The sequence below is a fragment of the Camelus ferus genome, chromosome 12, assembly GCF_009834535.1.
Source record: "Camelus ferus isolate YT-003-E chromosome 12, BCGSAC_Cfer_1.0, whole genome shotgun sequence".
In the NCBI taxonomy this organism is placed as follows: domain Eukaryota; kingdom Metazoa; phylum Chordata; class Mammalia; order Artiodactyla; family Camelidae; genus Camelus; species Camelus ferus.
Window position 1 is genome coordinate 40,514,141 of NC_045707.1, and position 25,740 is coordinate 40,539,880.

Here is a 25,740-nt window from a genome sequence, read left to right on the forward strand (position 1 = left end):
ATCTACAGTCTAAAAGTCTAATCACTTCTTAAGAGGACTTAGTAGAGGTTGCTTAGAAATAATTCCTTTTGGAGGAGATTTTGAAATTTGAGCAACTCAAGAAATAAAAACATCTTTTTCTGATCGTGCAGGACATTGAAGGGTCTGATTTTACAAAGGTCAGTTACTCGATGATACATTCGAGCTGATCTACATCTGCATTTACTCTCTGTATCCCTAGGCCTTTCCAGAGAAGGCTTAGTTTGACAGTAGAAAGGAGCATGGCGCTATGAAGCTAAATGAGGAAAGAAAGATCTCAGATGGGAAGGGCCTATAGAATGCCTTGGCTTGCTCTTTCTTTTCTTTTTCTTCTTACTCTTTTTTACATGTTTGTTTTGTTTTGCACACATACACTTACTTAACTGGGACTACGGGATTTAGTACTATAATTCCAATTGTATCAGATTTCAAGTGTGTCTCTGTCTCAATTACTAAAATCAGACTTCCTGGGCAAGGAGAAAGCCTCCACTGTGCTCCCAGCAAATGATTGGGACATAATGAACATCTGGAATGTATACTCAGCTTCTTTACATGATTACTGATAGACCCAATCCTGTCGTGTTCTTCCAGGACCATAAAAAAGTGTTAACACAGTTACATCACACACTTCAGCTGGTTTGTATAAGGCATGATTTTTCCACATGATATTTATTTAAGAAAGTAAATAATAGTCCCAACTCAAAGTGATGCTGCAGCTCAGGGCACCCATGTTAGCCCAGCCCTGGAATTTCCTGCCCATTTTCTGGACTTAACCAAATTGCTTGACACTGAGCTATGTAACTTATTCTCCAGGAAGCATAGTTTAGTAGCTCCAAGAGAATGAAGTTTTCTCTAGTTTGGGGTGACCCCACTTTAGTGTGGGTAGTTGGACTGCCCCAAGGATGAGTTGCATCTTTCAGTCATGTGTTACAGAAATGGTTTCCCTTCACAAAGAAAATCCCTCTTTTGTAGGACAACACAGCCCTGGAGTTGGCATGCTTAGGACATAGTTGCCACTGAAATTTGTCAAAGGGGCTCAGTTGAAGATCCTGCAGAATTGTTATTTATAAACTATAAAAATGCAGATTTATCACCACTGGTGCTAAATGCTGATGACTGCTATTGTCTAGTTATTCTTGACTGTGCTTAGTGTCTGTTCTTGGTTCTTCTCTCCCACTGAAAGGATTCCTTTCATTCCCTGAGGAGTTCTGAGGTTTATGTTTTGTCTGTTTTGTGTTTGGGTCCTGAGAGTTGCTTGGGTTTGGATCACAAGAGTCCTTTGCCCCACTGAGTCTGTTCATAGGGGTAACACCTGGCAAATTGTCTGTGGTTCGAAAACATTTGCTTTATCTGCAAAATCCACAAAAGTTAGTGGGTCAGAAAAAGTCCAGATATTGGAAGACTTGACCTAGATGGCCCCTTGGGAAAAACAGATGTCCTCACTTAGCAGCCTCAGCCTCTCTCCAAACTTTGCAAATGCTACAATTGCCTCTGGATGTCTCTTGCTCTCCAAAGCAGTGGAGTGAATTTAACAACCTTGGCACCTTGCAGAGAAGCTAGCCAGTCCAGGATGTGGGATTGCTACCTTGATGGGAACCCAAGCTGGGAAGGAGCCTGCCAGTTGGATTGGCAGTGCTCTAACCCCAGCAAGATCCAAATCTGAAGTCACCATTTTCCTTGTGAAGAAACAGGGATGTAAAGCCAGAGAGCAGTTGATTAAAAGGAACAAGTTCAGCTAGTGTTAGCCTGGGAAAGAAGGTGGGGGCAGGAAAAAAAATGCAAAGAATAACTGGGAGCCAAAGGCCAAAATATTAGGCAGTGAGCATACAATCTGGTCAAACCATCCATCCTACCTTAAACTGCAGGAAAGTCAGTAAGACTTTAGGAACTGTCCCTAATCCGTCAAAAACTCCACTTGGGAATTGCCAGACAGGAAAACAATAGCTTTCTGAGAACGCCCAAGCTGCACCACACCAATTCTAAGGCAGGTTGAGAGGGATTTGCTATGTTATCTCTTTCACAGCAACCTGTAGATGCTTCCATAACCTTGGGAAGTACAGACACCTAAGACTTAGTTTGCCTTGGTGTCTAGGAATCTAAGAAGTAAAGCATAAATTGTCATTAAATGGGAAATGCTATGGCCCTTATGTCTCATCAGAACAAAGTTTATCTAAATCAGAGTGGGATTACTCAGTTGATAGATGCTTGGCAGCGTGAGTTGCTTTACTACAGTTGAGCACATCAAACACTCCAGTAAGAATATAACCCAGAAAATCTATCCTCTGTTCTTACTGTAATTGGAAGAGTAGAAGTGTAAGTGTCTTCCAGTATGAGGCAGGCTTTGCCTGAGCTTCTGGTTTGGATTCTTGTACCTCTTATTTCTGGAGAGTAATTACTCCTGCAGCTTTTGTTGCCTGTTTTGTTTTATTAGAAGAAACATATTATAGTGAAAAATCTGTAGTGATTTGATTTCCTCTCTTATTCTGAGGCAGTAGCTAAGGCTAGAAGTGGTGGGAATGAGGACTAATAAACATAATCTCTCATTGTTAGCTTCCCCTAAAAATGCTCTAAACATGGCTGTAACCAGACTGCATCCTAAGTGCTCATCTCTGAACTTTCATTGGATATTTTGGAAATGGCTATTACAATTATTCTAAACTCATGTTTAGAATTAATTATCCCTTTATTGAGTACCAGTGAAAGTACAGTATTGTACTGTGGGGAATGTAGGAGTTATACAACAAAATATTGAAAGAGATCACCCATCTAGATGTGTAAACCATGTAGTGGTGTGTATTAGAACAATATGAATTTGAATCCTGGCTCTGTAATTTACTCGCCATAGGACATTAGGCAGATCACTTAACTTCTCCTGACTCAATTTTCTCTTCATTCATCCAATAAATATTTTTGAGAATCTTGTATATTCCAAAAACAGCACCAGGCACTTAGAAACAAAAAATGAAAGTAAAATATCTATTTCCTTGAGGTATGTGAGAATTAAGTGAGATAATTAAAATAATATGAAATAAAGAATCAAATATAATGTATACTCAATAATGCTAATGGTTTATTATCATTATTACTTGACAAATATTTAGTAACAACCTACTGAAAACCAAGCACTATGCTGGGGTGAGGGATATGCAGGTGAACAATAATGGGCTATAAAGAAGCCATAATGGACATTAGCAAGAGAGCAGACTGCTGAGGAAGGGGGTGTTTTGAATGGTAGGAGAGGACTTAGGTATGACCAAGGGCCTCTGAGGAAGTATAAAACACATGAACATGGCATTTGAGGAAGATGGTTCCAGCAACCAGAACTGGCCAGATTGCCATGAGGGAAGACTGGTTAGATGCCCATCCAATAATCCAGGAATTAATTAATCCAGTCTAGAATAACACTGAGCAAACTGAGAGGAAGAGGCTGAATTTCAAAGACAAGATAAAGAAAGGAGGAAGAATGAGGGTGAGATTTGACGAGTGCATGCATGTAGATGTCACATATGCAAGCCAAGACCAAGGCAATGAGCATAGAGGCTCAAGCTTTGAAGAATAAAGCAGTAAACTAAGTCACTAAATACACATCCACACAAACATATACGTATATACTATATTTTCAGTCAATACTAAGGACAGATAGCATTATTCAATGTTTTTAACAACTGTTAACTGTGGAAGTAATACCTGTTAAATGTAAATAATAATGATAATAACTAGAAAATGCATTGAAGTATTAAGAAGAAAGTTAAAATTGTAAATCTAACTAGACTTCAATTAAAAACAAAAGTTAAAATCATTTGTCATCCTGCCACCCAAAAGGTCATGGCACCATATTAGGCCAGGCATAGAATCAATCTTTGGGGACAGAAGCATGTAGAAAAACCTCACTCTCCATTTTGCCAAAGGGTAGAGCATCACCCTTCCCCAAACATCACCTTAGGCCTGAAACTTCTTTCCATTGATCAAAACTGCAATTTTTTAAAGTAAGGGAATGAACACACTTGCTATTATGTAGGGAAATTAAGCATAGATATTTACATGTGTGATCATGTGCTTGTGTGAGTGTGCGTGTATGTGTTCGTGTGTATGTGTGCATGGGTCATATGCACAGTTGTTCCCCTCAGTGGTAGGAAAAACAAAACACTGTTCATTTTCTTGTCATCAATGAGCAAAATCTTCATAAAGTATTAGTGACATGACCAAGGCAAGGGTCCTGTGACTTCCTTTTGGCAGCAATCAAGGAACAGTAAGTGCAGGAGCAAAAGCTGAACGTATGAGAGGAAAACTTAGAATTGGGAAATGTAACCCATTAACTTGAGTTTTCTTTTCTACAACTGGGAAAAGACTATCATTATTGTTCACTTGTCATGAGGGAGGACCAGCAAGTGCACCTTTTAAGAACCACTGGTGTGATGGTTAGTTATATGTGTCAAGTTGGCTAGGCCACAGTACCCACATATGCAGTCAAACATTCTAGATGTTTCTGTGAAGGTATTTTTCAGATGAGATTAACATTTAAATCTGTAGACTTTGAGTAAGCAGATTACCCTCCATAAAGAGGGTGGGCCTCATCCAATTAGTTGAGGGACTTAATAGAAAAAGACTGATCTTCCTGGAAGAAGAAAGAATTCTACTAGCAGGCTGCCTTTGGACCCAAACTGCAGTTCTTCCCTGAGTCTCCAGCCTGCTGGCCTACCTTGCAGATTTTGGACTTGCTAAACCTCCACAATCATATGAGCCAATTCCTTAAAATATATTGATTGAGAAAGAAAGAGAGAGCGAGGAGATAGATAGACAGACAGATCCTGTTTGTTCCATTTCTCTGGAGAACCCTGACTGATACAACTGGGTTTAAAGATCTATTCTGAGATCTGAAGAAGCTGAGGTCTTGACCAAGTTGTTGTGAAAAGGAGCAAAGTGTGTGTTAGGTGTACCTGAATGTCTGCAAGGTACCAAGGGCACACCTGCACTCCACGCTCAAGGGGCTGTGCTGGGCAGAGGATGAGGTACTGTCTCCAAGGATATATGCTTCTCAGATGGATCATTACCAAGGTCTTACCTAGATTCTTTGTCTTCTCCTCAGTTGATTCCTCAAACATCTGTTTAATGCAGGGAACCCTCACAGGAAGCAGTCTGAAATGTTTCTCAGTAGCCACCTTCAAGTAAAGAATCAAGGCTGAAAGCTGTATGTTCTGCTCTCAAAGAACACAATAAAGCCCCCCTTAATTGACCTACATGAAGAGTGGGATGCTCTGATAAACCAGTTTTTCCAGGAAGTTTAGGGCTCACCAGAAACAAGATCTTTTTGCCTCAACCCTTATTGTGGAAAATCTTTATCAAGTATAGTCATTTCGCTTTTCCATTAAAATCTACTTACCAAGGTATAAGCACTAAAACTAAATCTTTCAAAATGTAATCTCTGGCAAGACCATTGGGTGATCAGTCTCCACCTCAGTTCTTCTTATCCAGGACTGCTCAGATTGACCTAGGTTATAATGTAACCCAGGTCTGCTGTTGCATATTTACCTTGAGGCCCTGTGCCATTCCCAGAATTAATCACAGATTCAGTTACAGACAAATCTTTGTTTACCAGAGAATCATGAGGGAATTGAGACTGTTTTTCAGTCTTGCAGCTCTGTGAAGGCTGCTGATGGTGCAAGGAGGACTAAGGGGCCCCCACGGTGCGGCAGTCTGAGAGCATGGCTGAAGCCTTAGCTCGCACTCACCCCAGCACTGGGAACACCTCCTCATTCCCACGTAACTTTGTCCATGCTGTTCCCTCTGCCTGGAAATAGCCTTCACTGTTTTTTTTTTTTTTTTCCAGCTTGGATGTGAACTCATGCCTCAATACTTAAATGCTGTGCAATGTACCAAGCCTTTTTCAGTATCTCCAAGCTCTATGAAAGACTAGAATGAAAAAGAGGGCGAGCTTAGAGGGTATCTAAGTTATCAAGAAACATAATTAATGCATTTATGGTGGCAATTTTTTGTATGCAGGGTTGTTGCTCCCTGCTTCTTTCATTGTGGCTATGCTGGTTTTTTTTTTTTTTTTTTTTTACTAACACATAGCATGTTATACTGCAATGATGCCCAAACATCAGACATTCAGATACCAATTACATACTGTTTTTTGTCATAACTGTCTGCCATATGTAACATAATTTACTTACTTTAAAATGTCTTTTCTTAAATTGATTTTTTTAAGACTTAGATACATATATTTTAAAAACTAAGCTTTAAAATATCTATTTCAAAAATAGCTTCACTTGTCCTAAATGGAAAGTATTCTTAAAAATAAATACCACAAAAACAGTATTATTAAATTCCAGGTAAAACCACTTCATATAAAGACTTTGGGCTTAAGATTCATTTTTGGTTTGGTTTTTTGTTTTGTTGTTGTTGATTTTTGGGGTCAGAAAGGGAGATTAGCAAGTATTAAAGAGGCACTGAAGACAGACTTGTACTAAACTGAGACTTTCCACGCTTACATGATTCTTTAACCATGATGTCTTTGACCATCAGTGTTAAAGCCTACATTTTGAACACTGATGTAGAGAGAGTGCAGAACAGACAGGGGGACTGGATTTGAGCTCCACTTGCAAGCACCTAAATTCGTTACATTAAAACAAGTCACTTTTCTATCCACCACCCCTTACCCCTCCTTTTTCTTATTTATAAAATGAAGACGTTGGTCATTTCACTTTCAGAGAGTGTATTATCTATTTATCATAATTTACTTTCCAGAGTTTCATTCAATCAATAAAATGTTGACAGCCTATACCAGGAGTAAGCATTGGGAATAGAGCCATGGAGAAGTCATCATGCTCTCATAAAGTTTGTCTTTCTTTCTCCACGTAGCACTCTTCCCCTTTTTAAAACTAGAGTGAATTAAATACCTTTGGTTTCAAGAGGATTACTAAAACTAAAGATAAGTGCAGGTTAAAGTGTATTTGAATCCAGAGCTTTTCACACGCCCCACGCCTCTCAAACGCCACACATCAACGGTTAAGATTGCGGTGGCAGTTTCCCCGCAGCCCACTAGAGGGCGCGCGCATTTCTCGATTCCAAAAGAAGGTTCTCTTTGGGTACTTGCCCCTGAAATTTGGAATTGGTGTCTCCTTTCCTCACTTTCTATTCATCTTGGGGCAATTGTGGTGAGCCCTCAGGTTCTCTCACTCCACCAAGCCATTCTCGCCCCACGCAGTGACTCTTCGTCAGCCATTACGAAGAATTCTTTTTCTCCCAAAACCACAAAAGTTTTGCTTCTGACTGTTCTCAGCATTTGCCCTTTTGACATTTTAGAAGAAATAAGATCCAAGTTTGATGTTGAAAAGAAAGCATTGATTTCTTTAGTGGGAGGATTTCTTCTCCCTATTACTGTTTTCCCTAGCTGTGGGGAAAATGCTCCTCTAAGGATTTTTGAGCTAAAGATCTTTCTGTGGGATAACAGAGCTGCTTCTGAGCAGATCTTTTGGAGCTGACATTGGTCTCCTTGTTCAGCAGCATGTTATATTTTTGAGGCTCAGCCTTTTCCTCTGAGTTTTACATTCTTAATCGACAAGATCTTGATCTCAAACATTGGAGAATACATTCCCAGACCAACCTTCCCCACAAACCACAATCCAAGAAACATGTCCAGTAGTTTACCCCAAGGTTTGTACCTGATGGGTGGCCCCAAAACCTTCAACCTCACCCTTTGTTTGGTAACAAAGTCCTCTTACCTCTAAATAACTATCCTGAGCTTTTCTTGAGAGTCAGCAAAGACATTAATGAAATAACTTGTAAGCACGCCCCATTGTATGCAGATATGAAATTACCTTTTGAATGGGCAACTCTGCATTTGACAAGGGGAAGCTGGGAACCTGGCTTGAGCAAAAAGAGTGGGGGAGGGGGACAGGGCTTTGGCCCCTGCTTTTGTGAATCTCAGTCAACCCGCTCTTAAAGGAGACGAAAAACTTTTTTTTTTTTTTAAAAAAAAAGGTGTCAGAAGTCTTCTGAGACTACAGCTTTATGCAAATACGCTACTCAAGAAGCAGGCTTTGGGGGAGAGTTATTTATATCCCACAGGCATTACACATGCAGAAGGTGAAACTGTGAATCTCTGCATTTCCAGGAGTGGATGTTCTCATGATGAGCACATCCTTGCTATTTTGGTGGTGTACAGTTCCCATACCTAACTGTCAGATTGTTCCAGGCAGGAGACCACATAATCATTCAGTAATTTTAGAATGACCCTGTGTGTTTCTTTCCAGTGGGGCTTCTTGACCTGAGCCTTTCCTGGGGATTAGATTTACTACCATCTTGGACCCTCTAGTAATAGGTGCATTCATCTTTTTCTCCTAAACAGGTGCAGGATTTGGTCATTAAAAAGTCATCATGTGGCACATTTATTGCCCTTTGGCTTTCATGTTGACTCCTGGAATTAGCAAAGAAAATGGCCATTTCCCTAGGAATTATTGCCCTGCTCTGTTGCTGGCTCACCCTACCCAGAAATATAGACCATTCTCCACATTGAAGTATACAATAATCACTTCAGGAAATTGCTTTCCCTATTGGAAACTGAGAGCTCACATCGGAATGTTTCCACAGCACAGCTGATGATAATTACGACTCACTGAAATTTCAGTTTTCTTTGATTGTGACATAAAAACTGGGACATAAATTAAAACCCAATTATCCTTTAAGGGTAATTGGGGTTATAAAACCAAGAGACTGTGAGTCCATGTGTCGCTGTCACAGGAGCACAGTGTCTGATGGAATGGTATGTGTCCTGTCTCCCAAAGCAGCCTTTCACTTGAAGCGGTTGGGGATCAGGAGCTCCTAATCCCCAGGTGCTCACTATTTGCCACAACAGTACATCAGACTGGGGCACGGCCTTGGAGAAGTGCAGTGAGCTTCTAGCACTTCTTGGAATGATTAAAAATGTGAAAACTGCAATGGGAAAGTTGTGGCCTCCCCCTGTGAAGGTGCTGGGTGGTGGAGCAGGGCACTGAGAGCCAAGACTCAGCTGGTACCTGACTGCGCATGTGGAAATGACAGATCTTTCCACCTGTGAGATAGGGGCAGTTCTTTGGTTCAGTACAATCTATATCATCAATGCCCATGAAAGGAAGTTGGACTTTTTTTTTTTTTCCACAAAGGGCATGATCTGCAAAAGGTGCAGGAAAAAACAGATTTTTGGTAAATCAAGTCATAAGCTAAGTGTATGAAGCGGAGCTCATTAAAGGAAGTCTTGGATTATTCTTGAAGTACAGGAATTGCCCACTCACCTGCAGATGCCTTCCAGGCCACCTCTTGATGATGCATATTGGTAACATCTTCAGGTAAAATTACATCCCCTGAAACTTCCCAACCTTTTACCCCAAAGCCTCTCATGACACAGCCCTCCTCCCCGAATCTGAATTCTCAAAAGGGGTTCACTTCCTTGTCTTTCCAGAGAATTTGTTATTCCCTGCCAGTGTGCACTTTTCACAGTTTTCAAAGAGCACATACCAACCACCTGAGAGTGGCGTTTTCCTCTTTGTCACTGCCACTTAGCTGAAAGTCCCTGTGGGGCCTTGACCATGATATGTGTAATTGGGCACTTAGTAGGTACTCATTAAATGATGCTAAACATAGTGCATCATTGAAATGGCATAACTCCAGGTGTCTAATTGTCTTTCTGGAAGGTAAACATTGCCACAAGTTATTAACCACAGAAAAGACTTGAGCAAACTCAACCCCCTTTCAAAACCAATCAGGTTTTCCTTCGAGGGCACTCACCTCTGCAAACGACTTTCTGGCTATAGGACAGTGCAAAGACCCGGGCTAGGCTTTCCAGGAGACCTGTGTTTTCGGTTGATGCGTCAGTATCACCAGGTCCCCTGAGAATCATGACAGAGAACATGCAAGGTCCAGGTTATTTCCACCATCCCTGGGAAACTGTGACTAGATAGACATCTAGGTAAAGTGGTATGTCTGACCTGGGCTTTTGCAACCTTCTTTCATAATCCGCTTTCTTATCTCCTACTTCGCAAAACCAAAGAGAAATTGGTACAAACTGTATTGACAAAAGATTAGAACTTGATTTTCAATGGCAAAGGCAAGTATACATTATAAATAGCAAAACAGCTGGCTTGGACTATGTTGCCGGCCACTCATCCAGTTGAGAGATTTGAATGACATCATAACCCTTGAGAGGGTATTGCTAGCCAGCTGGTGTTATTTAGAATACACAAAAATTGGAGAAAGAAGGCACACTCACACACACACATGCACACACACACGGGTTCAAGTTATGCAGAAAATATGAACAACGGGAAAATCATTTGCCCCTCAGGTGCCCTTCCCCTGAGGGGTGATAGGCAGCTGAGTATAGGAAGGGAAAAAAAAGATTCGATTTTATTTTTTCAGTTAGCTTTACAGCTCAGCAAAATCTTTGCCCTGTCGTGGGCAAAAAGCAGGAGACAGTGTCCTAAAGGGAGCAGACTGCAAAGCTGCCTGCCCCCTTCCAGGTTCAAGGAAATGAGATCATTCCCCTCAGTTGGCAACTGCGGCGAGGGGTCACCCCAGCGCTGTCTTCCAATCTAGTTCAGCCCAGTCATTTGAGGGTTAAAATTGTAGGGTGTGCTTGGCATGGTCTTTTCTTCATTTCTTTTTTTTTCTTTTAATTTTGCTTTTGCTCTAGAATGTAAAATTGCTCACCCATCCTCCACGTATATTCCTCTCATACCGGTAAGGTGTATTAGCAGATGTGTCTTCTTGCCCAGTAGAGTTAATCAGAGAGCAGCCCCAGTATTTTAATGTCTGCTCACCCTGTCACTAACACACATTCTTTTAAGGGAAAAAAAATGCTTCTGTGCTCTAGTTTTAAAATGCAAAGGTATGATGTTATTTGTCACCATGCCCAAAAAAGTCCTTACTCGATAACTTTGCCAGAAGAGGGAGAGAGAGAGAAGGCAAGCGTTCCCCCAGCTGTTTCCTGTCTACAGTGTCTGTGTTTTGTAGATAAATGTGAGGATTTTCTCTAAATCCCTCTTCTGTTTGCTAAATCTCACTGTCACTGCTAAATTCAGAGCAGATAGAGCCTGCGCAATGGAATAAAGTCCTCAAAATTGAAATGTGACATTGCTCTCAACATCTCCCATCTCTCTGGATTTCTTTTTGCCTCATTATTCCTGCTAACCAATTCATTTCCAGACTTTGCACTTCAGAAGCAATGGGAAAAATCAGCAGTCTTCCAACCCAATTATTTAAGTGCTGCTTTTGTGATTTCTTGAAGGTAAATATTTCTTACTCTTTGAAGTCATTGGGGAATTTTCTTTAAATTGTGTACTGTTTGCTTCTGCCTAGAAATGTTCTTCACTTTAGAATTTTCATTGTTTCGGCACTGAGAGTTATTTATAAATTGCTGAATATGCAATTCTGTGGGATCTGAAAAAATAGCTCCGGGAGATAAATGCCTTTGCACAGATATCTGTATGAGTAGAAACTATTGCAAGGTACTTATGCTAAATCCTCCACTTCTGCAGGGCTTCAGTGGTGTCATTATAGAAGATTCCTTTAAATCCTGTCTATGGTTAAGGGCTATAGAGCATGGATATGAACTTTTGGATTTTTTTTGCAGGTGCAGATGTTTTATTTTTAAGACCATGTTCGTGTGTGTGTAGGAGTGTGTGTGTGTGTGTGTGTGTGTAACTTGTCAGGGCTTTTATTACAAGGCATGCCACATACAAAGAGTTACATTTTAAGTGATTTTAAAGCTTTTAAATAGGATCTTTGGAGCTAAGGTCCCGGAACTCTCTACATTTATGCCCAGAGAGTCAAAGTTAGAGTGAAGTTTAATTTGCTCTTCTGAAAAAAAACTCCTTAAGAACTCTTACTGACCTTGCATATTCATATAATTTAAACAAATGCATACTGTATATGGAAAGCGGAAACTTTCTAGCAACAGCTATTCCAAGTTTTTTCTTTTGAGGAGGACTCTCATGGGTGAAGTTTGGACTTGGGGTTTCGTGCTGTAAAACTCTGATTTTATACTCGGTGTTGTAAAGTCTCTTTAGGTAAATTTGGCTGGCGTTGTCAATGCACTGACTTCTCGTTTCCAATCACTGGCCCTAGTTCAAGTTTCCATTCTCAGCAAAATTATATCCTTCAAGACTTGTGTTTTTCCAATTTGCAAGCACTTTTAAGCCGCTGTCACTGGCTCCCCGATGCAATTGCCTGAGGGCTCAATTCATAAACCGTCCCTACCACTAAGTACGCGGTACTCATTTGCTGCTTTCAAATACTCCACCACTGGGACTTTTCTTAGTCAAGTAAGTGGCTTAAGAGTTAAGGATACATCCTTGTCAGGCACCTGATTCTGCCGCCCTTGAGATGTTGGAATGCACACAGGCTACCTTGCTTTTAAAAGGAATGAAGTCAATAGACATATGTGCTATGTGGTCTGACAGCTGAGGGTTTTGTCTCCCTGCTTAGATGATCCTAAAAGAGGCTGTGGAGTGTTATCTCTGCATTAATTACACATTTGGAAAACTCCAAATGAACTTTACATGCTGTGTATGCTGAACTTTTCAGAAGTAGAGCTAGCCATTAAGTTGTTGCTTTTTCCTGTACTTGGAGCAGGAAGTGGTTCGAGGGAGCTACGTGGTCTTTCAGTGTAATTCAATGAATAAAAGTGTCTGCCAGGCAGAACTTGTAAGCTGATTGTACTCTCAGTCTCAAGATGTTTCCAAGTGTTTGAGTCAGAGGGAAGAGGGCAAGGGAGAGGACTGGAGCTTGGGTCACTGTTCAGGGAGGCTACAATAGGCACACAATGGAAATTGGTGGCTTGATTGGGAGGAAAAGATTGACTCAAATCCCAGCTGTGCAATTTGCTCATTGTCTGAATGGACAAAAGGCAGTTTACCCAGGCTCATAGCATACCTGCCCGGGTGTCCAAATGTAACTAGATGCTTTCACAAACCCCACCCACAAAGCAGCACATGTTTTTAAGTCCTCAGTTTTCTATTCACATCAGTCTCATAATACCCACCCTGACCTGCTGTAAAAGATCTGGAACAAACAAAAATGGTTACACCTACAGTGAGTATTTTCTTATGACTATTGCCCTCAAATTTTGCTGGGCATTTTTTATTGTAGCCCAGACATCTGGAATCAATTGATATTCCATTTATTTAAGACAAAAAGAAAGGTATTTTCAATTCTGGATTTGTGAATGATTTTTGAGAAAAGCATGCTCTGCTTTTTTTTTTTTTTTCCTTTTTTTTCTTCTCTGTCTGGTCCTTCCTTCCTTTCTCTCTCTCAAATCTTTCCTTTCTCTCTCTTCGTTTCTTTTGTGTTTGGCAAAATAAAAAGGCCAAGGAAATGATGAACATATGGGGACACTTTTTTTCAAACTTTTAACTCCTAAGCAAGTTCCTTATTGTTTTCTTTTTGGGGGGGAACATAATGTGATAAATTCTCTGGTTCTCTGTGGGTGTACTGGACTGTTCCCTGAATGAAAGGAAAATGCACTAGAGGTTCTATCTTGTCCTAGAACTATAAGTGCTGATATTTATCTGAGAACATAACTCAGCAAAAAAAAAAAAGGAAAGGGAAAATCTGTAAAAAAATAAACCTTAAATCTTAAATGCTAGAGATTTATATGTGTTGCTGGATTTAAATCTGTTATACAAAAGAACTAACTATTAAAAATATAACCTTGATACCTAGTGATGTTCTTAATTCACTAAAGCTATAAATTGAATACCTTTTTCCGTGAATTTCATGAGAACTGAAGAACTTGAAGCATCTACAGTTGCAGGTGCTTGGCCTTCAGCATCACTATAAACACAGCAGAGAAGAGAGGGATGGAGTAATAGGATTGGCAGGATAACATTCATTCTAGAACTGGCCCATTGCCAGAGTGTGGTGTATGTTCTGTAAGATCAATTATTAGTTCTTGCTTTTGAGAAGGGCAGTAAAGTCCAGTTGGGTTGGATTTGCGGAGGTTTCCACTGGAAATATTGAAAGAGAACACTCCCACTGATTATTTTATAATTAGGAAAAATGAGAATTGGATGATAACTTGTTTCTAGCAGTCCCAGTGGCTTTGGCTGCGTGGGGGTGGAGGGTTTCCACAAAGAGGTCCTATCAAGAAAATGGAAGAAATGTTCAATTGGGCTTTTACCTCCTCTTCTATTTTATGTTCATTATTTATGATGATTTGCAAATAGAGGATGCTTTTCATCTTCAACTGTTTTACAAGCATTAACTAAATATTTACATTGTGTTAACAGGAGTCTGGGGGTTAGGAGTTTTTTCCCAATTGCTGAGCCGAGAGTCTGGCCACAAAAATGGAAATCTTAATTAAAATGATGGAGCAAATTTTGCCACTGATGTAGAAAGCCATTAAGTTAAGAGTTCATGGAGGGCAAGGAAGGTGGTCAGAAAATAAGTGACTGAGTCTGTTTCTCCAAAAGTGATGGGGCTGAATGGACCTGCCACTACTGGGAGGTTCAGAAAAGCCTCTTTTCATAATGATAGCTTCCAGCTTAACTCCATGACCTTTTGATTGGGTCCCTCACTTAACATCCTGTCACTGACTCTGCCAATGCTGCTGAAAAGTAAATGCATCTGACAGGGGTGAAGCTACTCACCTTAGGAGGCTTCCTGGAAGAAACCACATCCTTGTGCCACAAGTAGCAATATGGAAAAACTTAATGATCACCTCTGCATTGTTTCTACTGCTGAGAGTGAAGATGGAGACTTGAGCCACAGGAATCCTGCTTCTGGCAGTGCTGCCATTTGGCTGTCTATCATTGGCTAAGTCAGGCCAAGCAGGGGTCCGTGCTGTAAAATGGATACAGTGACATGTAAGTCCCTCCAAGAGATGAAATCAAAATTCCTGTGACAAAAATAATAATAATAATAATAATAATAATAATAATAATAATAATAATAATAATAATAATAATAATAATAATAATAATAATAAAATTTTTAAAAAGGCTTTTCCAGGTTTTGAGCCCAGTGCCCTATTCATGGAAGGCACTGTCTACACATGTGTTGATCTGATATTGAGCTTAACACATGGAGGTTTAGAATGCAGAAGGAGTGGGGTTTACTTAGCATAAGCAATTTCATTCCTAAATCCTCACATTTTTTCCTGTTTCTGGTTTTTATATCCACTTGTAATTGTTAACTGCTGGTATCCCCCAGGTAAGAAATCTCTGTCTCTTTGTCTTTCTCTGCCTCTGTTTCTCTCTGTCTCTGTTTTTATCTCTGTCTCTGTCTCTCTCAAAAGTGAAAAGAAAAAAAAACTATAATGATATATAGTATTTTCACAAGTTCTTTTTCAGTCACAGTGAATTCTCTTTAATCAGCATGGGGGGAATGATGTTCTGGTTAATTTAGTATTCTGGTCAATAATGAATGCACATGCCATCTGTGGATGGCCAGTCTTCAGAGAATTTAAATTAATAAAACATATTTGGCCCCAAATCTGAAATGAGCACAATTTAACCTTTGATAGTTCCAAAGGTTTACTAGGATCTCTGAATGGTGTGCGATCCCATTGCAATAACAGCATCTTTTGCTTCCATAGTAAATGTTTCTGGATATTTTACCTCACTGAGTTGTAAGAGGAACCCATAAAGAAGGGGGTTCAGGGAGGACTTCTCAAGGTTGCACAGTAGCAGGAGGATTAAACTCAGGTTGCTTGATGCCAAGACATGCTCAGTCCACACCGCCCTGTGGTCACTCACACCTCCTGTTGCACTTCTGAGCGGGCAGTTCTGATTGGCAGTATTGGAAAGCTGGGGGCAAAGGCACTCCTGCCTTACCCTCAACCCCCTGGCAAGGACCCAGGAGGAAGTGTGACTCTCCTTCTGCTTCTTTGGCAGGTAAAGATGCACGTCACGTCCTCCTCGCATCTCTTCTACTTGGCCCTGTGCTTGCTCACCTTCACCAGCTCTGCCACGGCTGGACCTGAGACGCTCTGCGGGGCTGAGTTGGTGGATGCTCTTCAGTTCGTGTGCGGAGACAGGGGCTTTTATTTCAGTAAGTAGTCCTCCCTCTCACTGCTCTGTGGATTTACAACCGCAGGCAGTGTGTGAAGAACGGAATGACTGCCCGTGGCTGGCAGTCGTCCTCAGCCTCTGAGATTCCTCACCTCAAAGTGAGCCTAGTGTTTCAGCGGGGCTGTGGCAGCTTTTGCATTTAGGATGGAATTTTCCTCCTTAGCAGTTTGTCTTCCCGCTGAGTTTTCCAGCAACTATTCTGCTCAACCCTCACTATTCCATTCCTTCCAGTGAAAAGATGGGACAAAATGGCCCTGGGGGATTGAGGTTTTTTCCCGAGATCTGTGGGTGCATGGATAAACATATGCAAACATGTAGGCCTGTTTTAAGTGCTAGGTAATTTGGAGGAAACTAGGAAGGTGGAATTGGCAAAAGAATTTTAGAGGCACATCCCAGATGTCTCCATGTGATATGAAATTACCATGAACAGACAGGTGAACTTTGCTGAAAGGCACGTTTGCAAATACACAGGCTCTCTCTAAATGGAAACTGAAATGCTGTATTAATTTGCCCTCCATGCAAATTGACCTTGATTTTTTGTTACTGCCTTCTTTTGACGTTGCTCTTCTCTGGGGCTCTCCAGTGATGTCTCCATTTGGAAAAGGGTTTCTGACAAGTGCAAGGTCACTTAGCCCATAAGTAGGTCTCAGGTGATTAAAAAGTCAACAGTCAATAAAAAGTAGACAGCCAAGTCCATGCTTGCAAATAAATAATAAACACAAACAAGAGTCAATGCTGCCTGAGGGAATAGATCACTTAAAGAACCTACCTCAGAGGCATCTGTCTCCTTGTATATTACAGGACACTGAAAGATGGAAAGCCAGATGCTTATTCTGTATAATTCTTTGAAATTTTAGAGAGTTCCAGGGAACTGACGCTCAGGTCCTCAGGACGATGAATCATTCTTAGAGGTTCATATCTCTCAAGTGTAGACAGCTCACCTCAGCTACCCACTAGGCTTTGAATAGCTACTGTGATGACTCACGTGCTTCAAGTCTCTCTCATCATCTTTCCAGCAAGGGGTGTGTGTGTGTGTGTGTGTGTGTATGTGTGTGTGTGTGTGTGTGTGTGTGAAAGAGAGACTCAGGGGAGGGGTCTGTGTGTAGCAGGCTGGGATGGGTAGGAAGAACGGGAAGGAAGAGGCTGATAGGCAGGTTGATGATCTGTACTTGGAGATTTGGCGACAAACAGCTTTTCAACAACTAGAGACGGAGAATGAGAAGTGCTTTCTACTCTTTGAATGGATAAATTCCTACTCTCTGTTTCTAGCCTGTGCTTTAATTGAGTGAATTCATTTATTTTTCTGGCAATAAAGCAATTCTATCCAGTTCTCTGTTGCCGTGCAGATGAGCGAGTTCACTGGGTGAATGCTTTTCAAATAGCAGACTTTTACCTTCAAAATATCTTGCAGAAAGCAAATGTGTCACATCAGCATCACCCAATGATGGGTTGTCACTATTCTTTACTTTGCAGCTACTGGTCCACATTTTAAAAAATGAATAAGTGGTTCTCACTTACTATGCCCAAGAGGACTTTTTCTGCCTTGATAATCCATTTGTGCCATTTCCTTTTATCCACTTCACTAGGTGATTGCCAAGCCCCCCAGTGTCTTCTGTTATGTGCCAGGTTGAATTGTGATGTCCAACATGACATGCTCCAGGATTTCCATGCACAGTGCATGGAAACTGAATCTTTCTATAACTTTCTGTGATGTTTGCATTAGGTGACAAAAACTGAGAATGGAAAGAAATAATTTGGTCTCAAGTAAACATATTATCTTATATATATTCACACAGATAGTTAAGAGTATTGTACAGCTATGACAGAAACCAATTTAAATGCACTTTTGAAATACATTCTGTTACTTCAATAATCAGATTTTAGCAGATGCTTTTTAATTCTATTTTAGTAACTTCAAAGGGGAAGGTTAATTATGGCAATGCTTGATGTTTAGAGTGTAACTCTGGGTAGAAGTTGGTTTTATAAACTGTGTATTATTATTATTATTATTAAGAGTCTATATATCATAAGTTCTGCGTTTCAGAACTTCATGACTTATTGTGAATTCTTTGTCTGACATAAACCCTTATGCATAAAAGTATTATTGTTAACTTGCTATCAACTGGACCACCCTTTTGCCCAAGATAAATTAACCCCTTTAAACTCTTTAATTCAAAACACTGATGAAGCATCTGCTATGTGTAAGACACTGTACTAGGCATGAATGAGATACCAAGAGATTAACTTTTCCTTTGAGGAACTCACAGCCTAGTTGGGAGATAAAAACAAAAAACAAAAAACAAACAAACAAAACATATGTAAGTATCATCAAGTGTCATAAGAGAAAAATAATCATGGAAGAACAGATTATGGTCATTTATGCTTTTCCTGAATATTTTGTCCCATTTTTGAAATCTCCTAACCAGAATCTACCCTCTCAGTGGACTCCCTGATACCAAGATCCGTATTTATTTACCACTGCATGCCAGTATCTGGCTCAGTGCCTGGCTGATACAGCCTCAGCTCATATCTGATTGTTGGACTGACAGGATTGACTTGAAATGAATCCAATTGAATGGAAAGGCATTACTTGTTTGATCTTAGTCTTCAGAATCATCAAGAATTAGGTTTGTCAGATACTTTGGACAATTCTCATCTCATATTTACCCGGCTATTTGATAAAACTTTATCTTCTTTCCAACTGAATACAGTGTATACTAACAATGACTTAGAGGCTGCATTCTTGTCCTCCCCAAGCTACATTGATGGTCTGTTTTGTGTCTGAGCCAATTATTCTTACAGGCATTAACTGCTGTCAACAAATTTTATTGCGTTTCCTTTTTGTCCCCTGAGATTTACTGTGTATGGAGAAGTCAGCTCTAAGTATTTACAGCCTTTGAAATACTTTTTAGAGGAAAAGAGTCTTCCCCACCTCTATCCCCTATCAATTGACTCATTATCATTTTACCCTTATTTTCAAAGTTTTATTGTGGCTGTGTGTTTTATTTTAAGCTGCTCCAAATTCATTTTCAATGTATGGGTATTTTTTAATAGTGGAGGTGGTTTCTGATCTTAGTTTGAAACTCAGACATCTCAAAGAAAATTGCCTCCATATCTATCTTCTTTGTTGGGCCAGAATATTTAACCGAGAGACTTTGTTAACCCTATTAGAGACAGAACTGTTTTGAATAATATTTTTGGTAAGGCTTATTTTGTATAGATTGACCCAATGTTGTAAATCAGCTCATATTTCTTTACAAGCCAAGTTCCACTACAGCACAGGGGAAGCCACCTTCTAGATTATCTGTTTTGTGAACATCTTCCCAGCATAAGTGGAATAGTTCCTCTATAATTTATGAGCTTCCCCAGACATTTTATGAAATGGAAGTTGCGAAGATAGAACTAAGTACTGATTCTTCCCTATGTATCGTAGTAAGAGAGTGCATCAACCAGTCTCGGACCCTCATAGTTCAGGAAGAAAAATGGTGGCATAATGGAGGTGGCACATTGGAAAAGAACTAGCTATTATCTTACCAGCCTGACAGAGCCCTCACAGAGGGCAGCTTGTTGTAACTTCACTTTGCGTGGAACCAAGCAAGAGGAAAAGAGCTTCAAGTGAAACAGGAGAAGTTAAGCCTGCCATAGATATAATTCTTGACAGCCATGGTGATTGACCGTTTTAACATGCGCTTTAGAGGCTTGTGGAATTTCTCTCCTTGGAGATACTTAAAAAATTGATGGACAACCAACTACCTTGGATGGTTTCAATTAAGAGCAACCAAAAGAAAGTGAGTTTCTGGGGTCCTTTTTAGTTTTAAGAGTCTATAAACAGTCCCTTAAATAAACTGTATATGCTTTACCTCAGCGGTCTGGGAAAAAGGAGAAGTAAATCAATTAGAAAGGAAAGTTGGATACCCTTTTGGCTATTTCAGATTTATAGCTTTTGTAAAACATACTTCCAATGCATAGTTATTAAGAACAGGTCTGAATAAATGAATGGCATTCTTCATGTGTTAAAACATACTGTTTTATAAAGAGTTTAAGTGAAACTTTGCAATGAATTTCATTGTTATTGATTGCCACAACCTTCCTAGATCGAGGTTATTATTGTTAACTCAAGCTTCCTTCAGTTGAAATATAGTGTTCAGAAAACTGCTCCCAGACCTGTCATTCATTAGCTATATGACTTTGGCAGGCATTTAAGCTTCCTGGGCCAAAATGTCCTTGTCTATAAAACAAGAGGATTTTATGAAAGTAAATGACCTCTTCTAACTTTAACAGACTCATAGTCTAGGTTGTAATTAACAAGGATTTGGTGCTATTCAAGAAAGGAGAACCCTTGATTTAAATAGTGACCAAAGAACATTTAGTCTCCTTTATCTTCTTTACATAGTGTCTGTTCATCCCCAAAGATAGGAGATCCCACTTACTTAAAGAAAGAGGAGCCTCAGCTTCTTTGTTTTATTTTCTTTTAAGGTGGGTTCCAACCCCTCAGGGATGGAATAGAAGCTCAGACATGACCAAATACATGCAGGTTATCTGGCCAAAGGAGCACACGCCTTGTGAAAACAGATTGTCACTTTTCTTTGCTAGGAAGGACCAGCTGACAGTTCTCATCTTTACGTTTTCTCACTCTCTTGGAAGTGAGGAAAAGTAAGTAGGTCAGTTTTTAGCTGCCCTTTTTTAAATTAGAGGGGACAAATTAGAATCTATAGACTTCTAAACCTTGACTAAAAGCCTTTTCCTAGCCTGTTGATACTGCCTTTCCAAGAGAATGCAGTTGGGGACAAAGATGCACTCATCCACCATTAGCATTGCTTTGAGTGGGGCTGGATTTGAACTAAACCATTTGCATTTCTTGGCTTGATATCCCTTAGGCTGCCAGCCATGCATTTGCATGACAGCTGGTCAAAGTTAGAGGTACAGTCACTGGCTTTGGAAAAGCTTTTCTCTTTGAAATCAATTGGCACATGTGGGATTTGACCTTGGCCTTGGCCATCACTAAGCTAATAGGTCACAGATATTCTTCAAGAAAAACAGTGAGATTTTATATTGACCCCAAGCGCTTGCTGCTACTCTTTAAATATGCCCAAGAGGTCCAGTCTGGGCAACAGAAAGGACCGCTAAGAAAGTTATCATTTCTGTGCAAATTTAGAAAATAATTTGCATTTTTCTGATATTATAATGCTCTCTGAGACCATCTTCTCCCTGATGGATAATTACAAGAAACAGGAGAGGGAATAATTCAAGACCAAGTATGGTCTCTATTGCCAAGAATAAATGATTTGAATCCTAGCTCTGCAACTTACTTGGTGGGTAGCATTGAGCAAGTCATTTAATCTCTTTGTTCCTCAATTTCCTCATCTGTAAAATGGGGCCTACTTCATCAAACTGGTTAATATATTAGACCATATTAAATTAGAATACTGCCGGACACATCGTAAGCATTGTAAGCACATTCGCGGTTTTACTTATTTATTCTCTTCCAGGATCAGTTGCAGAGTCTATTGCACAGGTAAAAGTATCTGAGCAGCTCATTACACACATTTTTACTCCATAACGGCAGCTGATAAAACCTGCTGCTAGTAGTAACAGGTACATAGTCATATTACAAAGTCGTAGCACAAAGAATGGTTTATATTTGACTAGTATATTCACTTTTTCAAAATCCAGTTGTATCAGTTCTCTTTACCCCAATCTTAGAAGGCAAGAATTATTGCTTCATTGGACAAATGAGAAATATGAGATTGAGATTTTGTGACTTACCTCACTTGATGGATCCAAAACCAAAGTCAAGGTCTCTTGTCTCCTAGAAGCACATTCACCTGGCCACTGATATTGTTTAAAGGTCCGAAGTGTTGTGGCATAGGGGGATGCTTCCAAAATCCCAGGCCTCTTCTTAGAGATCAGGAGCAGGGACCCCTGGGTGAACTCTTCTTTGAGAGGAAATATGAGGAAGATATCCAGGTAATGACCCTACATCTTACCATCCAGAAAAACTTAGGAAATACTAACAGCATTTCCTCAGGGTACACAAGAAAAGCTTCTTTAATTAGATGCTGCGGCTGTTCAAGGGTCTTCACAGACTGGACCCCACTCAGAGAGGACACTGTAGCTTACCTGTGAGCACAGGGATATGTGGTATGATCTTCAGGACCCCTCCTCTGGCCAACTCCAAGTTTTCTTCTTCCTCTGCTAGCAAACCTCAAGTGTTTCATTTCTAGCAACTGCTAGTTCTGTTGGTTTTTCTCAAAGACCTACTGAAGGAGGGCTATTTATTTGGACCAAGGATCTTTCTCTGGGTGCTATAAGAGAGGTGGTAAAGGAGAGGTGGTCACAAGGCACCATAAGCCATAGAGTGGGCCAGGCAGGAGAGTCTTCCCCAACCTGACCATGAAAGGAGCTATGGGAACAGCGAAGGGTTTGGATACAAGGCTTCCACCCATACCGGTGTCCCACAACCAGTTGCTTGAAGACCATTGGTATTGGAATGTCTTGGATCTTCAGTGGCTGGTAGGCTCATATCTCCATTTTGGATCCAGAAGAAAGTGTTGGTATTTCCCAGATCCTCTGGGCCTCCATGTACCTTGTCCAGACATCATGTACCATGCCAGCATTCCTCAAGGCCTCTGTAAAGAGCCAACCTCATCCCTCTAACAGACTTTCTTCTGATTTCACAGCCCATACCACAGAATCAGACACACTGCAAACAGGCACAAGATCTCTCCCAAGGAGATTTCTCATTGTTCTCAATAATAGGCTACAAAGCCTTTGCTCTTTTATGCAGCCAGAGTCTTTGACAACCATGGTGGCAAAAAATGATTTTGCACTGAGCTGCTGCCCTGGCAGAGTTCCATCCTATACATCTCTGTGAAACACCAGCAAGCTCTTACATCACAAAGAATTACTTTTGGTTGCCTGGAAAGTTCAAATCCTGAGGCCTTATTAGCTGTTAGACTAAGGAGATGACAACACAGCATTTCATTTGTCTTTATCTATATGCGAGATCATGTTTAAAACATAGCGAAGAGCTGTTATTTGACATGTAATTCCTTAACTGCAGTAAGTTGTATGCCTATTTAATGCATTGTTTAGTCTCACATTGGCTAAAGCCACTTAAAGAAGCACTTGGCAAGCTCTGGCTTTTCATTCTTGGCATAGCTGCCCCTCTTACTTTTTCACTGAACCTTAAATACCAAGAAAAACCCTTCACTTAACTTTACATCTGGCATATTGCTTTTTGCAGTTGGCCAGAACTTTTGCACGTGGCCCTCTGCATTTGTCTGAAGGTAATTAATGGCTTTGCAATATTTGATCAGCAGCAGCATGGACACAGAGAGAAGTTGTGCAACCAGCAGAGACCACACAGTCTTTTAAATTAAAACCTTTTGCATTAAATGCTCTGGTGTTCTGCAGGGATAAGGGTTTCCTCCCTCCTCCCCTACTCCCCCCAAAAAGGTATGCTGAAGCCCCAGTGAAGACATCCAAGAATCTGATTCTTGATGAAGTATACATCTCTCTAATAAAACTACTTAATTTTTCAAAGGAAATAAAATTGAAGATTTCTGTAAGCTTGGAAGCCTTTGAAAAATAATCTAGTCAATATCAAGAGTGAAACTCAAAAGGAAGTGACATGTTCAAGGTCATGCTGCCAATTAACGGCGGAAGTAGAAGGAAATAGTTTTGATTCTGTTTCCTGATTCCAACGCGGTTTTCAGCCTTTAGCTGCAATGGACCAGGCCAGTGTCTACGCCACCTGGTAAATTTAAATGACCAGGAGAGGCCTCCTATCAAGCTCACCCAAGTGAACATAGATCTTGGTGGCACTCTCATTCCAATAAACTCACCTGGGACTGAAGTTGACATGTCTGTTCCCTTGCTATAGAAATCTGCACAAACTAAAAGGATTCCCTGTCTATTTCCTATACAATGCACAAGGCCTTTCAATGTGCTTCGGGCATTCCAAGTCCACTTCAGGTCATGATTTAGACTATTATTGTATATTATATTATTCTGACTCTTTGGTCACTCTCTCCAATGTCAACTTGGGTAGAACTGCTTTGGAATGACTTAGCAAAGCTGTGCTCCTGGAAAATCTGAAACAGCCTGAAGAGTTGTTGGATGGGTTTCTTTTCTGGAGATTTCTCTGGCGGCCCCAAGCCAAAAGAAATTTACACCTGATTTTTTTGCAGATTTCCAAGCAAATACTCTATGAATCTCTTCAGATTTTCTTCTGTGATCTTTATGAGGTACTAGAAAGGCTGTTGGAGGGGTCTTTTAAACTTTGAAAATGTGTTAGTCATAGAGTCAATTCTGTGAATATTGCTGGGAAGATGGTACTACTTGTGCCATTTACCCTGATGAAATGGGTCTTTCATCAGAGGCAAATGATGAAGAAAGTCTGTACTGAGCCAACCCACAAGCAACCAACTCCTGATTATCTATGAAACTGGGGAAAAGAGCACCAAGGGATGGAATTCTGGATTCAGCTGATCTGGGGACATGTACATTTCAACCGCCTCCCTTTTCCTTCCTCCCTGTCCCAGCCCTAGCCCTTTTATGAGACCAAGTGACATGTTTTAAAATTCTACTTTATTCTCCTACTCCCTCCCCCAGCAGCGCCATTGGCAACAGGATTTCTCAACCACAGCACTATTGACATTTTAGGACAGATAAGTTTTTGTCTGGGGAGAGGGGCACTGTGCATTGTGGAATGTTTAGCACTATATCTGGCTTCTACATTCTAGATGCCAGTAGGACCCTCCTCCCAGTTGTGACAATCAAAAACGTCTCCAGACATTGCTCAATGTCTCCAGGTTGGGGGCAGTACAGAATCACCCCCTCATTGAGAACTACTGGACTAGAGATGGCTCCAGAAGAAAAGTAACTAGAGAGCTGGGAAAGCTATGAGTGAAAGTGACACACCAGCTAGAGATCAGTCACTGGTTAATGGAGTCTACAGTCCATTGCCCAGAGTTAGCAATGAGAAGAGTTACTGTGGTTTTGAAAGCTTCTCTCTGAAAATAAAAAGCTCTTTCTATAGGCTATCAAAAATGTGTTCGCAGGCCCTCCCTTTCATTTAAAAGCTATAGAACTCATTTATTTTTGTAACAGTAGTCAGGGAAGGCAGAAATGATATAGAGCAAAACTGTGTGATTGTGACCACCTGGAGCACATGGAAAAGAAGCTGGCTACCTTTTTTTAATTGAAGTATAGTTGATTTACAATATTGATAGTTTTAGATGGACAGAGAAGCTGATCATCTTTGACCCCAATATTTGTGGTCGTTCCCTTCTTTATCATGTAATAAATAAGCTCTCAATTCCTCACAAGTGGAAAAGCGCTGGCTCAGAGAGAGGGGCCACAGTGTTTCTTCTCCATTCTTGTGTCTTTCCTGGCTGAGTATCATCACAGCCCTTCTATTGCCCGTAAACAGCTCTACCAGAAAGCAGAACGAGATCAGTGCAGTATTTATTACTCTGAAAATCAGAAATTCCACGATTTGGCCTCACCCAGCTCCCTTACTTAACAGCTCTATGACCTTGGAGAAGTCACTTAATTTCCTTGGGTCTTCCATTCCTCATTAGTAAAATAGGAATAAGTATATTATACCTCAGAGTTTTTTTTAAGGCTCAACTATAGAAGGTGTTTGGAAACATATTTGGAAATCCAAATA

At 40.4% G+C, this 25,740-nt stretch overlaps 1 protein-coding gene and 1 long non-coding RNA gene across 4 annotated transcripts in view; one reads left to right on the forward strand and one right to left on the reverse strand.

Annotated features, from left to right (window-relative positions):
• Positions 1-22,855, reverse strand: part of LOC116667696 — a 54,306-nt gene extending 31,451 nt beyond the window's left edge. For both annotated transcript variants that reach the window (XR_004324685.1, XR_004324684.1), the window contains exons 1-6: positions 21,831-22,855; positions 14,643-14,835; positions 13,754-13,827; positions 9,784-9,884; positions 5,748-5,928; positions 5,081-5,177 (exon numbers count right to left, since the gene is read on the reverse strand). This is a non-coding gene — a long non-coding RNA (uncharacterized LOC116667696). The remainder of the gene's footprint in view (positions 1-5,080; positions 5,178-5,747; positions 5,929-9,783; positions 9,885-13,753; positions 13,828-14,642; positions 14,836-21,830) is intronic.
• The window catches only part of IGF1 (insulin like growth factor 1), a 72,906-nt gene continuing 58,107 nt past the window's right edge, over positions 10,942-25,740 (forward strand). The window contains exons 1-2 of one of the 2 annotated variants that reach the window (XM_006186042.2): positions 10,942-11,281; positions 15,888-16,044. In XM_006186042.2, coding sequence (XP_006186104.1) covers positions 11,219-11,281; positions 15,888-16,044 — 220 coding nt within the window. In that variant the 5' untranslated portion in view covers positions 10,942-11,218. The remainder of the gene's footprint in view (positions 11,282-15,887; positions 16,045-25,740) is intronic. The other variant, XM_006186041.3, reaches the window with a different exon arrangement.